The 13,806-nt window shown below is 55.9% G+C and overlaps 1 protein-coding gene across 2 annotated transcripts in view; it reads left to right on the forward strand.

Annotated features, from left to right (window-relative positions):
* LOC140392184 (protocadherin-16-like) overlaps window positions 1–13,806 on the forward strand; it is a 567,611-nt gene that overhangs the window by 496,326 nt on the left and 57,479 nt on the right. For both annotated transcript variants that reach the window (XM_072477567.1, XM_072477568.1), the window contains exon 16: window positions 9,167–9,378. In XM_072477567.1, the coding sequence (XP_072333668.1) occupies window positions 9,167–9,378 (212 nt within the window). The remainder of the gene's footprint in view (window positions 1–9,166; window positions 9,379–13,806) is intronic.

Genomic DNA, 13,806 nt, shown 5'->3' on the forward strand with positions numbered 1-13,806 from the left:
ACCAGGTCCGCTCCAAGACCAGGTCCACACCCAGACCAACCCCACTCCCAGACCAACATCGCTCCCAGACCAGGTCCACTCACAGACCAGGTCCATATCCAGACCAACCCCACTCCCAGACCAACATCGCTCCCAGACCAGGTCCACTCACAGACCAGGTCCACACCCAGACCAGGTCCACTCACAGACCAGGTCCACTCACAGACCATGTCCACTGCCGGACCACATCCACTTCCGGACCAGGTCCACTCCCAGACCAGGTCCACACACAGACCAGGTCCACACACAGACCAGGTCCACTCCCAGACCGGGTAAACTCCCAGATCATGTCCGCTCCCAGACAAGGTCCACTCCCAGACCAGGTCCACTCCCAGACCACGTCTATTCCCAGACCAGGTCCACTCCCAGACCAGGTCCACTCCCAGACCAGGGCCACTCCCAGACCAGGGCCACTCCCAGACAAGGTCCACAACCAGACCAGGTCCACTCCCAGACAATGTCCACTTACAGACCGGGTCCACACCCAGACCAGGTCTACTCCCAGACCAGGTCCACACCTAGACAACGTCCACTTTCAAACCGGGTCCACACCCAGACCAGGTCCACACCCAGACTGGGTCCACTTCCAGACCACGTCCACTCCCAGACCAGGTCCACACCCAGACCACGTCCACACCCAGACCAGGTCCACTCCCAAACCGGGTCCAACCCCAGACCAGTTCCACTCCCAGACCAGGTCGCCCCCCCGACCAGGTCGCCCCAGACCAGGACCACTTCCAGACCAGGTGCGCTCCCAGCCTTGGTCCACTCCCAGACCAGGTCCACTCCCAGACCACGTCCACTCACAGACCATGTCCACTCCCAGACCACGTCCACTCCCAGACCACGTCCACTCCCAGACCACGTCCACTCCCAGACCACGTCCACTCCCAGACCAGGTCACCCCCAGACCAGATCGCCCCCAGACCGGGTCCAACCGTCAAGCCACATTTCCCAGAATACTGTGCCGATTCAAGGCCATTTTCCAGCCCTGAGTCGCTTTGTGTAAATTCCACAAGTTTACCCACAGCTGAGTCACTGTGTCAGTACTGAGGGAGCGCTGCACGGTCAGAGGGTCAGTACTGAGGGAGTGCTGCACTGTCAGAGGGTCAGTACTAAGGGAGTGCCGCACTGTCAGAGGGTCAGTACTGAGGGAGTGCTGCACTGTCAGAGGGTCAGTACTGAGGGAGTGCTGCATTGTCAGAGAGTCAGTACTGAGGGAGTGCTGCAGTGTCAGAGGGTCAGTACTGAGGGAGTGCTGCACTGTCAGAGGGTCAGTACTGAGGGAGTGCCGCACTGTCAGAGGGTCAGTACTGAGGGAGTGCTGCACTGTCAGAGGGTCAGTACTGAGGGAGTGCCGCACTGTCAGAGGGTCAGTACTGAGGGAGTGTCGCACTGTCACAGGGTCAGTACTGAGGGAATGCCGCACTGTCAGAGGGTCAGTACTGAGGGAGTGCCGCACTGTCAGAGGGTCAGTACTGAGGGAGTGCCGCACTGTCAGAGGGTCAGTACTGAGGGAGTGCTGCACTGTCAGAGGGTCAGTACTGAGGGAGTGCCGCACTGTCAGAGGGTCAGTACTGAGGGAGTGCTGCACTGTCAGTCAGTACTGAGGGTGTGCCGCACTGTCAGAGGGTCAGTACTGAGGGAGTGCTGCACTGTCAGAGGGTCAGTACCGAGGGAGTTCTGCACTGTCAGAGGGTCAGTACAGAGGGTGTGCCGCACTGTCAGAGGGTCAGTACTGAGGGAGTGCTGCACTGTCAGTCAGTACTGAGGGAGTGCCGCACTGTCAGAAAGTCAGTACTGAGGGAGTGCTGCACTGTAAGAGAGTCAGTACTGAGGGAGTGCTGCACTGTCAGAGGGTCAGTACTGAGGGAGTGCTGCACTCTCAGAGGGTCAGTACAGAGGGAGTGCTGCACTGTCAGAGGGTCAGTACTGAGGGAGTGCCGCACTGTCAGAGGGTCAGTACTGAGGGAGTGCCGCACTGTCAGAGGGTCAGTACTGAGGGAGTGCTGCACTCTCAGAGGGTCAGTACCGAGGGAGTGCTGCACTGTCAGAGGGTCAGTACTGAGGGTGAGCCGCACTGTCAGAGGGTCAGTACTGAGGGAGTGCTGCACTGTCAGAGGGTCAGTACTGAGGGAGTGCCGCACTGTCAGAGGGTCAGTACTGAGGGAGTGCTGCACTGTCAGAGGGTAAGTACTGAGGGAGTGCCGCACTGTCAGAGGGTCAGTACTGAGGGAGTGCTGCACTGTCAGAGGGTCAGTACTGAGGGAGTGCCGCACTGTCAGAGGGTCAGTACTGAGGGAGTGCCGCACTGTCAGAGAGTCAGTACTGAGGGAGTACCACACTGTCAGAGGGTCAGTACTGAGGGAGTGCCGCACTGTCAGAGGGTCAGTACTGAGGGAGTGCTGCACTGTCAGAGGGTCAGTACTGAGGGAGTGCTCCACTGTCAGAGGGTCAGTACTGAGGGAGTGCTGCACTGTCAGAGGGTCAGTACTGAGGGAGTGCCGCACTGTCAGAGTGTCAGTACAGAGGGAGTGTTGCACTGTCAGAGGGTCAGTACTGAGGGAGTGCCGCACTGTCAGAGGGTCAGTACTGAGGGAGCGCTGCACTGTCAGAGGGTCAGTACTGAGGGAGCGCTGCACTGTCAGAGGGTCAGTACTGAGGGAGTGCCGCACTGTCAGAGGGTCAGTACTGAGGGAGTGCCGCACTGTCAGAGGGTCAGTACTGAGGGAGTGCCGCACTGTCAGAGGGTCAGTACTGTGGGAGCGCTGCACTGTCAGAGGGTCAGTACTGAGGGAGTGCTGCACTGTCAGAGGGTCAGTACTGAGGGAGTGCCGCACTGTCAGAGGGTCAGTACTGAGGGAGTGCCGTCCTGTCAGAGGGTCAGTACTGAGGGAGTGCCGCACTGTCAGAGGGTCAGTACTGAGGGAGTGCTGCACTGTCAGAGGGTCAGTACTGAGGGAGTGCTGCACTGTCAGTCAGTACTGAGGGTGTGCCGCACTGTCAGAGGGTCAGTACTGAGGGAGTGCCGCACTGTCAGAGGGTCAGTACTGAGGGAGTGCCGCACTGTCAGAGGGTCAGTACCGAGGGAGTGCTGCACTGTCAGAGTGTCAGTACTGAGGGAATGCCGCACTGTCAGAGGGTCAGTACTGAGGGAGTGCTGCACTGTCAGAGGGTCAGTACTGAGGGAGTGCTGCACTGTCAGAGGGTCAGTACTGAGGGAGTGCTGCACTGTCAGAGAGTCAGTACTGAGGGAGTGCTGCACTGTCAGAGGGTCTGTACTGAGGGAGTGCTGCACTGTCAGAGGGTCAGTACTGAGGGTGTGCTGCACTGTCAGAGTGTCAGTACTGAGGGAGTGCCGCACTGTCAGAGGGTCAGTACTGAGGGAGTGCTGCACTGTCAGAGGGTCAGTACTGAGGGAGTGCCGCACTGTCAGAGGGTCAGTGCTGAGGGAGTGCTGCACTGTCAGAGGGTCAGTACTGAGGGAGTGCCGCACTGTCAGAGGGTCAGTACTGAGGGAGTGCCACACTGTCAGAGGGTCAGTACTGAGGGAGTGCCACACTATCAGAGGGTCAGTACTGAGGGAGTGCTGCACTGTCAGAGGGTCAGTACTGAGGGAGTGCTTCACTGTCAGAGGGTCAGTCCTGAGGGAGTGCTTCACTGTCAGAGGGTCAGTCCTGAGGGAGTGCTGCACTGTCAGAGGGTCAGTACTGAGGGAGTGCTGCACTGTCAGAGGGTCAGTTCTGAGGGAGTGCTGCACTGTCAGAGGGTCAGTACTGAGGGAGTGCCGCACTGTCAGAGAGTCAGTACTGAGGGAGTGCTGAACTGTCAGAGGATCAGTACTGAGGGAGTGCTTCACTGTCAGAGGGTTAGTACTGAGGGAATGCTGCACTGTCAGAGGGTCAGTACTGAGGGAGTGCCGCACTGCCAGAGGGTCAGTACTGAGGGAGTGCCGCACTGTCAGAGGGTCAGTACTGAGGGAGTGCCGCACTGTCAGAGGGTCAGTACTGAGGGAGTGCCGCACTGTCAGAGGGTCAGTACTGAGGGAGTGCCGCACTGTCAGAGAGTCAGCACAGAGGGAGTGCTGCACTGTCAGAGGGTCAGTACTGAGGGAGTGCCGCACTGTCAGAGGGTCAGTACTGAGGGAGTGCTGCACTGTCAGAGGGTCAGCACAGAGGGAGTGCTGCACTGTCAGAGCGTCAGTACTGAGGGAGTGCCGCACTGTCAGAGGGTCAGTACTGACGAAGTGCTGCACTGTCAGGGGGTCAGTACTGAGGGAGCGCCGCACTGTCAGAGTGTCAGTACTGAGGGAGTGCGGCACTGTCAGAGGGTCAGTACTGAGGGAGTGCTGCACTGTCAGAGGGTCAGTACTGAGGGAGTGCTGCACTGTCAGAGGGTCAGTACTGAGGGAGTGCTGCACTGTCAGGGGGGTCAGTACTGAGGGAGTGCTGCACTGTCAGAGGGTCAGTACTAAGGGAGTGCCGCACTGTCAGATGGTCAGTACTGAGGGAGTGCTGCACTGTCACAGGGTCAGTACTGAGGGAGTGCCGCACTGTCAGAGGGTCAGTACTGAGGGAGTGCCGCACTGTCAGAGGGTCTGTACTGAGGGAGCGCTGCACTGTCAGAGGGTCAGTACTGAGGGAGTGCCGCACTGTCAGAGGGTCAGTACTGAGGGAGTGCCGCACTGTCAGAGGGTCAGTACTGAGGGAGTGCCGCACTGTCAGAGGGTCAGTACTGAGGGAGCGCTGCACTGTCAGAGGGTCAGTAATGAGGGAGCGCTGCGCTGTCAGAGGGTCAGTACTGAGGGAGTGCTGCACTGTCAGAGGGTCAGTACTAAGGGAGTGCCGCACTGTCAGAGGGTCAGTACTGAGGGAGTGCTGCACTGTCACAGGGTCAGTACTGAGGGAATGCCGCACTGTCAGAGGGTCAGTACTGAGGGAGTGCCGCACTGTCAGAGGGTCTGTACTGAGGGAGCGCTGCACTGTCAGAGGGTCAGTACTGAGGGAGTGCCGCACTGTCAGAGGGTCAGTACTGAGGGAGTGCTGCACTGTCAGAGGGTCAGTACTGAGGGAGTGCCGCACTGTCAGAGGGTCAGTACTGAGGGAGCGCTGCACTGTCAGAGGGTCAGTACTGAGGGAGCGCTGCACTGTCAGAGGATCAGTACTGAGGGAGTGCTGCACTCTCAGAGGGTTAGTACTGAGGGAGTGCCGCACTGTCAGAGGGTCAGTACAGAGGGTGTGCCGCACTGTCAGAGGGTCAGTACTGAGGGAGTGCTGCACTGTCAGAGGGTCAGTACTGAGGGAGTGCTGCACTGTCAGTCAGTACTGAGGGTGTGCCGCACTGTCAGAGGGTCAGTACTGAGGGAGTGCTGCACTGTCAGAGGGTCAGTACCGAGGGAGTGCTGCACTGTCAGAGGGTCAGTACAGAGGGTGTGCCGCACTGTCAGAGGGTCAGTACTGAGGGAGTGCTGCACTGTCAGTCAGTACTGAGGGAGTGCCGCACTGTCAGAAAGTCAGTACTGAGGGAGTGCTGCACTGTAAGAGAGTCAGTACTGAGGGAGTGCTGCACTGTCAGAGGGTCAGTACTGAGGGAGTGCTGCACTCTCAGAGGGTCAGTACCGAGGGAGTGCTGCACTGTCAGAGGGTCAGTACTGAGGGAGTGCCGCACTGTCAGAGGGTCAGTACTGAGGGAGTGCTGCACTCTCAGAGGGTCAGTAATGAGGGAGCGCTGCGCTGTCAGAGGGTCAGTACTGAGGGAGCGCTGCGCTGTCAGAGGGTCAGTACTGAGGGAGTGCTGCACTGTCAGAGGGTCAGTATTAAGGGAGTGCCGCACTGTCAGAGGGTCAGTACTGAGGGAGTGCTGCACTGTCACAGGGTCAGTACTGAGGGAATGCCGCACTGTCAGAGGGTCAGTACTGAGGGAGTGCCGCACTGTCAGAGGGTCTGTACTGAGGGAGCGCTGCACTGTCAGAGGGTCAGTACTGAGGGAGTGCCGCACTGTCAGAGGGTCAGTACTGAGGTAGTGCTGCACTGTCAGAGGGTCAGTACTGAGGGAGTGCCGCACTGTCAGAGGGTCAGTACTGAGGGAGCGCTGCACTGTCAGAGGGTCAGTACTGAGGGAGCGCTGCACTGTCAGAGGGTCAGTACTGAGGGAGTGCTGCACTCTCAGAGGGTTAGTACTGAGGGAGTGCCGCACTGTCAGAGGGTCAGTACAGAGGGTGTGCCGCACTGTCAGAGGGTCAGTACTGAGGGAGTGCTGCACTGTCAGAGGGTCAGTACTGAGGGAGTGCTGCACTGTCAGTCAGTACTGAGGGTGTGCCGCACTGTCAGAGGGTCAGTACTGAGGGAGTGCTGCACTGTCAGAGGGTCAGTACCGAGGGAGTGCTGCACTGTCAGAGGGTCAGTACAGAGGGTGTGCCGCACTGTCAGAGGGTCAGTACTGAGGGAGTGCTGCACTGTCAGTCAGTACTGAGGGAGTGCCGCACTGTCAGAAAGTCAGTACTGAGGGAGTGCTGCACTGTAAGAGAGTCAGTACTGAGGGAGTGCTGCACTGTCAGAGGGTCAGTACTGAGGGAGTGCTGCACTCTCAGAGGGTCAGTACCGAGGGAGTGCTGCACTGTCAGAGGGTCAGTACTGAGGGAGTGCCGCACTGTCAGAGGGTCAGTACTGAGGGAGTGCTGCAGTCTCAGAGGGTCAGTACCGAGGGAGTGCTGCACTGTCAGAGGGTCAGTACTGAGGGTGTGCTGCACTGTCAGAGGGTCAGTACTGAGGGTGAGCCGCACTGTCAGAGGGTCAGTACTGAGGGAGTGCTGCACTGTCAGAGGGTCAGTACTGAGGGAGTGCCGCACTGTCAGAGGGTCAGTACTGAGGGAGTGCTGCACTGTCAGAGGGTAAGTACTGAGGGAGTGCCGCACTGTCAGAGGGTCAGTACTGAGGGAGTGCTGCACTGTCAGAGGGTCAGTACTGAGGGAGTGCCGCACTGTCAGAGGGTCAGTACTGAGGGAGTGCCGCACTGTCAGAGGGTCAGTACTGAGGGAGCGCTGCACTGTCAGAGGGTCAGTACTGAGGGAGCGCTGCACTGTCAGAGGGTCAGTACTGAGGGAGTGCCGCACTGTCAGAGGGTCAGTACTGAGGGAGTGCCGCACTGTCAGAGGGTCAGTACTGAGGGAGTGCCGCACTGTCAGAGGGTCAGTACTGTGGGAGCGCTGCACTGTCAGAGGGTCAGTACTGAGGGAGTGCTGCACTGTCAGAGGGTCAGTACTGAGGGAGTGCCGCACTGTCAGAGGGTCAGTACTGAGGGAGTGCCGTCCTGTCAGAGGGTCAGTACTGAGGGAGTGCCGCACTGTCAGAGGGTCAGTACTGAGGGAGTGCTGCACTGTCAGAGGGTCAGTACTGAGGGAGTGCTGCACTGTCAGAGGGTCAGTACTGAGGGAGTGCCGCACTGTCAGAGGGTCAGTACTGAGGGAGTGCTGCACTGTCAGAGGGTAAGTACTGAGGGAGTGCCGCACTGTCAGAGGGTCAGTACTGAGGGAGTGCTGCACTGTCAGAGGGTCAGTACTGAGGGAGTGCCGCACTGTCAGAGGGTCAGTACTGAGGGAGTGCCGCACTGTCAGAGGGTCAGTACTGAGGGAGCGCTGCACTGTCAGAGGGTCAGTACTGAGGGAGCGCTGCACTGTCAGAGGGTCAGTACTGAGGGAGTGCCGCACTGTCAGAGGGTCAGTACTGAGGGAGTGCCGCACTGTCAGAGGGTCAGTACTGAGGGAGTGCCGCACTGTCAGAGGGTCAGTACTGTGGGAGCGCTGCACTGTCAGAGGGTCAGTACTGAGGGAGTGCTGCACTGTCAGAGGGTCAGTACTGAGGGAGTGCCGCACTGTCAGAGGGTCAGTACTGAGGGAGTGCCGTCCTGTCAGAGGGTCAGTACTGAGGGAGTGCCGCACTGTCAGAGGGTCAGTACTGAGGGAGTGCTGCACTGTCAGAGGGTCAGTACTGAGGGAGTGCTGCACTGTCAGTCAGTACTGAGGGTGTGCCGCACTGTCAGAGGGTCAGTACTGAGGGAGTGCCGCACTGTCAGAGGGTCAGTACTGAGGGAGTGCCGCACTGTCAGAGGGTCAGTACCGAGGGAGTGCTGCACTGTCAGAGTGTCAGTACTGAGGGAATGCCGCACTGTCAGAGGGTCAGTACTGAGGGAGTGCCGCACCGTCAGAGGGTCAGTACTGAGAGAGTGCTGCACTGTCAGAGGGACAGTACTGAGGGAGTGCTGCACTGTCAGAGGGTCAGTACTGAGGGAGTGCCGTACTGTCAGAGGGTCAGTACTGAGAGAGTGCTGCACTGTCAGAGGGACAGTACTGAGGGAGTGCCGTACTGTCAGAGGGTCAGTACTGAGAGAGTGCTGCACTGTCAGAGGGACAGTACTGAGGGAGTGCCGCACTGTCAGAGGGTCAGTACTGAGGGTGTGTCGCACTGTCAGAGGGTCAGTACTGAGGGAATGCGGCACTGTCAGAGGGTCAGTACTGAGGGAGTGCCGTACTGTCAGAGGGTCAGTACTGAGAGAGTGCTGCACTGTCAGAGGGACAGTACTGAGGGAGTGCCGCACTGTCAGAGGGTCAGTACTGAGGGTGTGTCGCACTGTCAGAGGGTCAGTACTGAGGGAGTGCGGCACTGTCAGAGGGTCAGTACTGAGGGAATGCCGCACTGTCAGAGGGTCAGTACTGAGGGTGTGTCGCACTGTCAGAGGGTCAGTACTGAGGGAGTGCCGCACTGTCAGAGGGTCAGTACTGAGGGAGTGTTGCGCTGTCAGAGGGTCAGTACTGACCCTCTTGTTGAAGTTGGTCGGTTGTTCTTCATGTTTGACCCACGACTTGTTTGTCAGCCGCCTACAGGTGAAACAAGATCGGGTATTGATTCCATTGCTCTTCCTGTGATATTGCTTTGCACAAAATGTTCTCTGTTGTCCACACAAACAAACTGACACTGGTCTTCAGGGTAATTATTTGATTATCTGCGGATCAATTGGAGATTTTTCTCGAGCAAGATGAGGTATCAATTGTCAGTGATTTTATCAGACGGTGTTCATCATTCTGAATGATTGGCTCTGAAACAGACAATAATCGATTCCTTGCTGTCCACAGGTGACATTTCAGTGAAGAGCTCGTCAGGTCTCGATTATGAAGAAACTCCCAGGTTACGGCTGGTGATTAAAGCAGAATCGCCTTCCTCCTTTGTTTTCACGTCGGTCACACTCAACCTCCATGATGTCAACGACAATTTGCCACATTTCCAGCTGCAGAATTATGTGGCGTTTATCTGGGAGGCACAGGGTTACAACACACCCATCATGCAGGTAAGGACAAGGCCGCCAGCAGGGAAACCTGTCGTTTACAGTCACTCGTTCATGTGGACCAAGCTCAGTCACTTACACAGCTGTTCAGGACTAGATATGCCCCTAAAATAAACGCTCAACCTGTAATAATATCACCCATTCTACAAGAAACAATAAACCCACTAGAGAGAGCACTGGACACGTTTCACCCTCAGGGAGATCCCTGTACACTGACTGGTGTCTCTCAGTCTCCTCTCTCTCTCAGGGAGATATCTGTACACTGACTGGTGTCTCTCAGTCCCCTCTCTCTCGGGGAGATATCTGTACACTGACTGGTGTCTCTCAGTCCCCTCTCTCTCTCAGGGAGATATCTGTACACTGACTGGTGTCTCTCAGTCCCCTCTCTCTCTCAGGGAGATATCTGTACACTGACTGGTGTCTCTCTGTCCTCTCTCTCTCAGGGAGATATCTGTACACTGACTGGTGTCTCTCAGTCCCCTCTCTCTCAGGGAGATATCTGTACACTGACTGGTGTCTCTCAGTCCCCTCTCTCTCTCAGGGAGATATCAGTACACTGACTGGTGTCTCTCAGTCCCCTCTCTCTCAGGGGGATATCTGTACACTGACTGGTGTCTCTCAGTCCCCTCTCTCTCTCAGGGAGATATCAGTACACTGACTGGTGTCTCTCAGTCCCCTCTCTCTCAGGGAGATATCTGTACACTGACTGGTGTCTCTCAGTCCCCTCTCTCTCTCAGGGGGATATCTGTACACTGACTGGTGTCTCTCAGTCCCCTCTCTCTCTCAGGGAGATATCAGTACACTGACTGGTGTCTCTCAGTCCCCTCTCTCTCTCAGGGAGATAAGTGTACACTGACAGGTGTCTCTCAGTCCCCTCTCTCTCTCGGGGAGATATCTGTACACTGACTGGTGTCTCTCAGTCCCCTCTCTCTCTCGGGGAGATATCTGTACACTGACTGGTGTCTCTCAGTCCTCTCTCTCAGGGAGATATCTGTACACTGACTGGTGTCTCACTATCCTCTCTCTCTCAGGGAGATATCAGTACACTGACTGGTGTCTCTCAGTCCCCTCTCTCTCTCAGGGAGATATCTGTACACTGACTGGTGTCTCTCAGTCCCCTCTCTCTCAGGGAGATATCTGTACACTGACTGGTGTCTCTCAGTCCCCTCTCTCTCTCGGGGAGATATCTGTACACTGACTGGTGTCTCTCAGTCCTCTCTCTCAGGGAGATATCTGTACACTGACTGGTGTCTCTCAGTCCTCTCTCTCTCTCAGGGAGATATCTGTACACTGACTGGTGTCTCTCAGTCCCCTCTCTCTCTCAGGGAGATATCTGTACACTGACGGGTGTCTCACTATCCTCTCTCTCTCAGGGAGATATCTGTACACTGACTGGTGTCTCTCAGTCCCCTCTCTCTCTCGGGGAGATATCTGTACACTGACTGGTGTCTCTCAATCCTCTCTCTCTCTCAGGGAGATATCTGTACACTGACTGCTGTCTATTAGTCCCCTCTCTCTCTAAGGGAGATATCTGTACACTGACTGGTGTCTCTCAGTCCCCTCTCTCTCTCAGGGAGATATCTGTACACTGACTGGTGTCTCTCAGTCCCCTCTCTCTCTCAGGGAGATATCTGTACACTGACTGTTGTCTCTCAGTCCCCTCTCTCTCAGGGAGATATCTGTACACTGACTGGTGTCTCTCAGTCCCCTCTCTCTCTCAGGGAGATATCTGTACACTGACTGGTGTCTCTCAGTCCCCTCTCTCTCTCAGGGAGATATCTGTACACCAACTGCTGTCTCTCAGTCTCTCTCTCTCTCAGGGAGATATCTGTACACTGACTGGTGTCTCTCAGTCCCCTCTCTCTCTCAGGGAGATATCTGTACACTGACTGGTGTCTCTCAGTCCCCTCTCTCTCAGGGAGATATCTGGACACCGACTGGTGTCTCTCAGTCCTCTCTCTCGGGGAGATATCTGTACACTGACTGGTGTCTCTCAGTCCCCTCTCTCTCTCGGGGAGATATCTGTACACTGACTGGTGTCTCTCAGTCCTCTCTCTCTCTCAGGGAGATATCTGTACACTGACTGGTGTCTCTCAGTCCCCACTCTCTCTCAGGGAGATATCTGTACACTGACTGGTGTCTCTCAGTCCTCTCTCTCTCTCAGGGAGATATCTGTACACTGACTGGTGTCTCTCAGTCCCCTCTCTCTCTCGGGGAGATATCTGTACACTGACTGGTGTCTCTCAGTCCCCTCTCTCTCTCAGGGAGATATCTGTACACTGACTGGTGTCTCTCAGTCCCCTCTCTCTCTCGGGGAGATATCTGTACACTGACTGGTGTCTCTCAGTCTCCTCTCTCTCAGGGAGATATCTGTACACTGACTGGTGTCTCTCAGTCCCCTCTCTCTCTCAGGGAGATATCTGTACACTGACTGGTGTCTCTCAGTCCTCTCTCTCTCTCAGGGAGATATCTGTACACTGACTGGTGTCTCTCAGTCCCCTCTCTCTCTCAGGGAGATATCTGTACACTGACGGGTGTCTCACTATCCTCTCTCTCTCAGGGAGATATCTGTACACTGACTGGTGTCTCTCAGTCCCCTCTCTCTCTCGGGGAGATATCTGTACACTGACTGGTGTCTCTCAATCCTCTCTCTCTCTCAGGGAGATATCTGTACACTGACTGGTGTCTCTCAGTCCCCTCTCTCTCTCAGGGAGATATCTGTACACTGACTGGTGTCTCTCAGTCCCCTCTCTCTCAGGGAGATATCTGTACACTGACTGGTGTCTCTCAGTCCCCTCTCTCTCAGGGAGATATCTGTACACTGACTGGTGTCTCTCAGTCCCCCTCATTCTCTCAGGGAGATATCTGTACACTGACTGGTGTCTCTCAGTCCCTTCTCTCTCAGGGAGATATCTGTACACTGACTGGTGTCTCTCAGTCCCTTCTCTCTCAGGGAGATATCTGTACACTGACTGGTGTCTCTCAGTCCCCTCTCTCTCTCAGGGAGATATCTGTACACTGACTGGTGTCTCTCAGTCCCCTCTCTCTCTCAGGGAGATATCTGTACACCAACTGCTGTCTCTCAGTCTCTCTCTCTCTCAGGGAGATATCTGTACACTGACTGGTGTCTCTCAGTCCCCTCTCTCTCTCAGGGAGATATCTGTACACTGACTGGTGTCTCTCAGTCCCCTCTCTCTCAGGGAGATATCTGGACACCGACTGGTGTCTCTCAGTCCCCTCTCTCTCTCTCAGGGAGATATCTGTACACTGACTGGTGTCTCTCAGTCCTCTCTCTCGGGGAGATATCTGTACACTGACTGGTGTCTCTCAGTCCCCTCTCTCTCTCAGGGAGATATCTGTACACCAACTGCTGTCTCTCAGTCCCCTCTCTCTCTCTCTCAGGGAGATATCTGTACACCGACTGGTGTCTCTCAGTCCTCTCTCTCGGGGAGATATCTGTACACTGACTGGTGTCTCTCAGTCTTCTCTCTCTCGGGGAGATATCTGTACACTGACTGGTGTCTCTCAGTCCTCTCTCTCAGGGAGATATCTGTACACTGACTGGTGTCTCTCAGTCCCCTCTCTGTCTCAGGGAGATACCTGTACACCGACTGGTGTCTCTCAGTCCCCTCTCTCTCTCGGGGAGATATCTGTACACTGACGGGTGTCTCTCAGTCCTCTCTCTCTCAGGGAGATATCTGTACACTGACTGGTGTCTCTCAGTCCCCTCTCTCTCAGGGAGATATCTGTACACTGACGGGTGCCTCTCAGTCCCCTCTCTCTCAGGGAGATATCTGTACACTGACTGGTGTCTCTCAGTCCCCTCTCTCTCTCAGGGAGATATCTGTACACTAACTGGTGTCTCTCAGTCCTCTCTCTCTCTTGGGGAGATATCTGTACACTGACTGGTGTCTCTCAGTCCTCTCTCTCTCTCAGGGAGATATCTGTACACTGACTGGTGTCTCTCAGTCCCCTCTCTCTCTCAGGGAGATATCTGTACACTAACTGGTGTCTCTCAGTCCTCTCTCTCTCTCAGGGAGATATCTGTACACTGACTGTTGCTTCTCAGTCCCCTCTCTCTCTCAGGGAGATATCTGTACACTAACTGGTGTCTCTCAGTCCTCTCTCTCTCTTGGGGAGATATCTGTACACTGACTGGTGTCTCTCAGTCCTCTCTCTCTCTCAGGGAGATATCTGTACACTGACTGGTGTCTCTCAGTCCCCTCTCTCTCAGGGAGATATCTGTACACTGACTGGTGTCTCTCAGTCCCCTCTCTCTCTCAGGGAGATATCTGTACACGAACTGGTGTCTCTCAGTCCCCTCTCTCTCTCAGGGAGATATCTGTACACTGACTGGTGTCTCTCAGTCCCCTCTCTCTCTCAGGGAGATATCTGGACACTGACTGGTGTCTCTCAGTCCCCTCTCTCTCT

This window comes from Scyliorhinus torazame, chromosome 15 (assembly GCF_047496885.1).
Source record: "Scyliorhinus torazame isolate Kashiwa2021f chromosome 15, sScyTor2.1, whole genome shotgun sequence".
In the NCBI taxonomy this organism is placed as follows: Eukaryota; Metazoa; Chordata; class Chondrichthyes; order Carcharhiniformes; family Scyliorhinidae; genus Scyliorhinus; species Scyliorhinus torazame.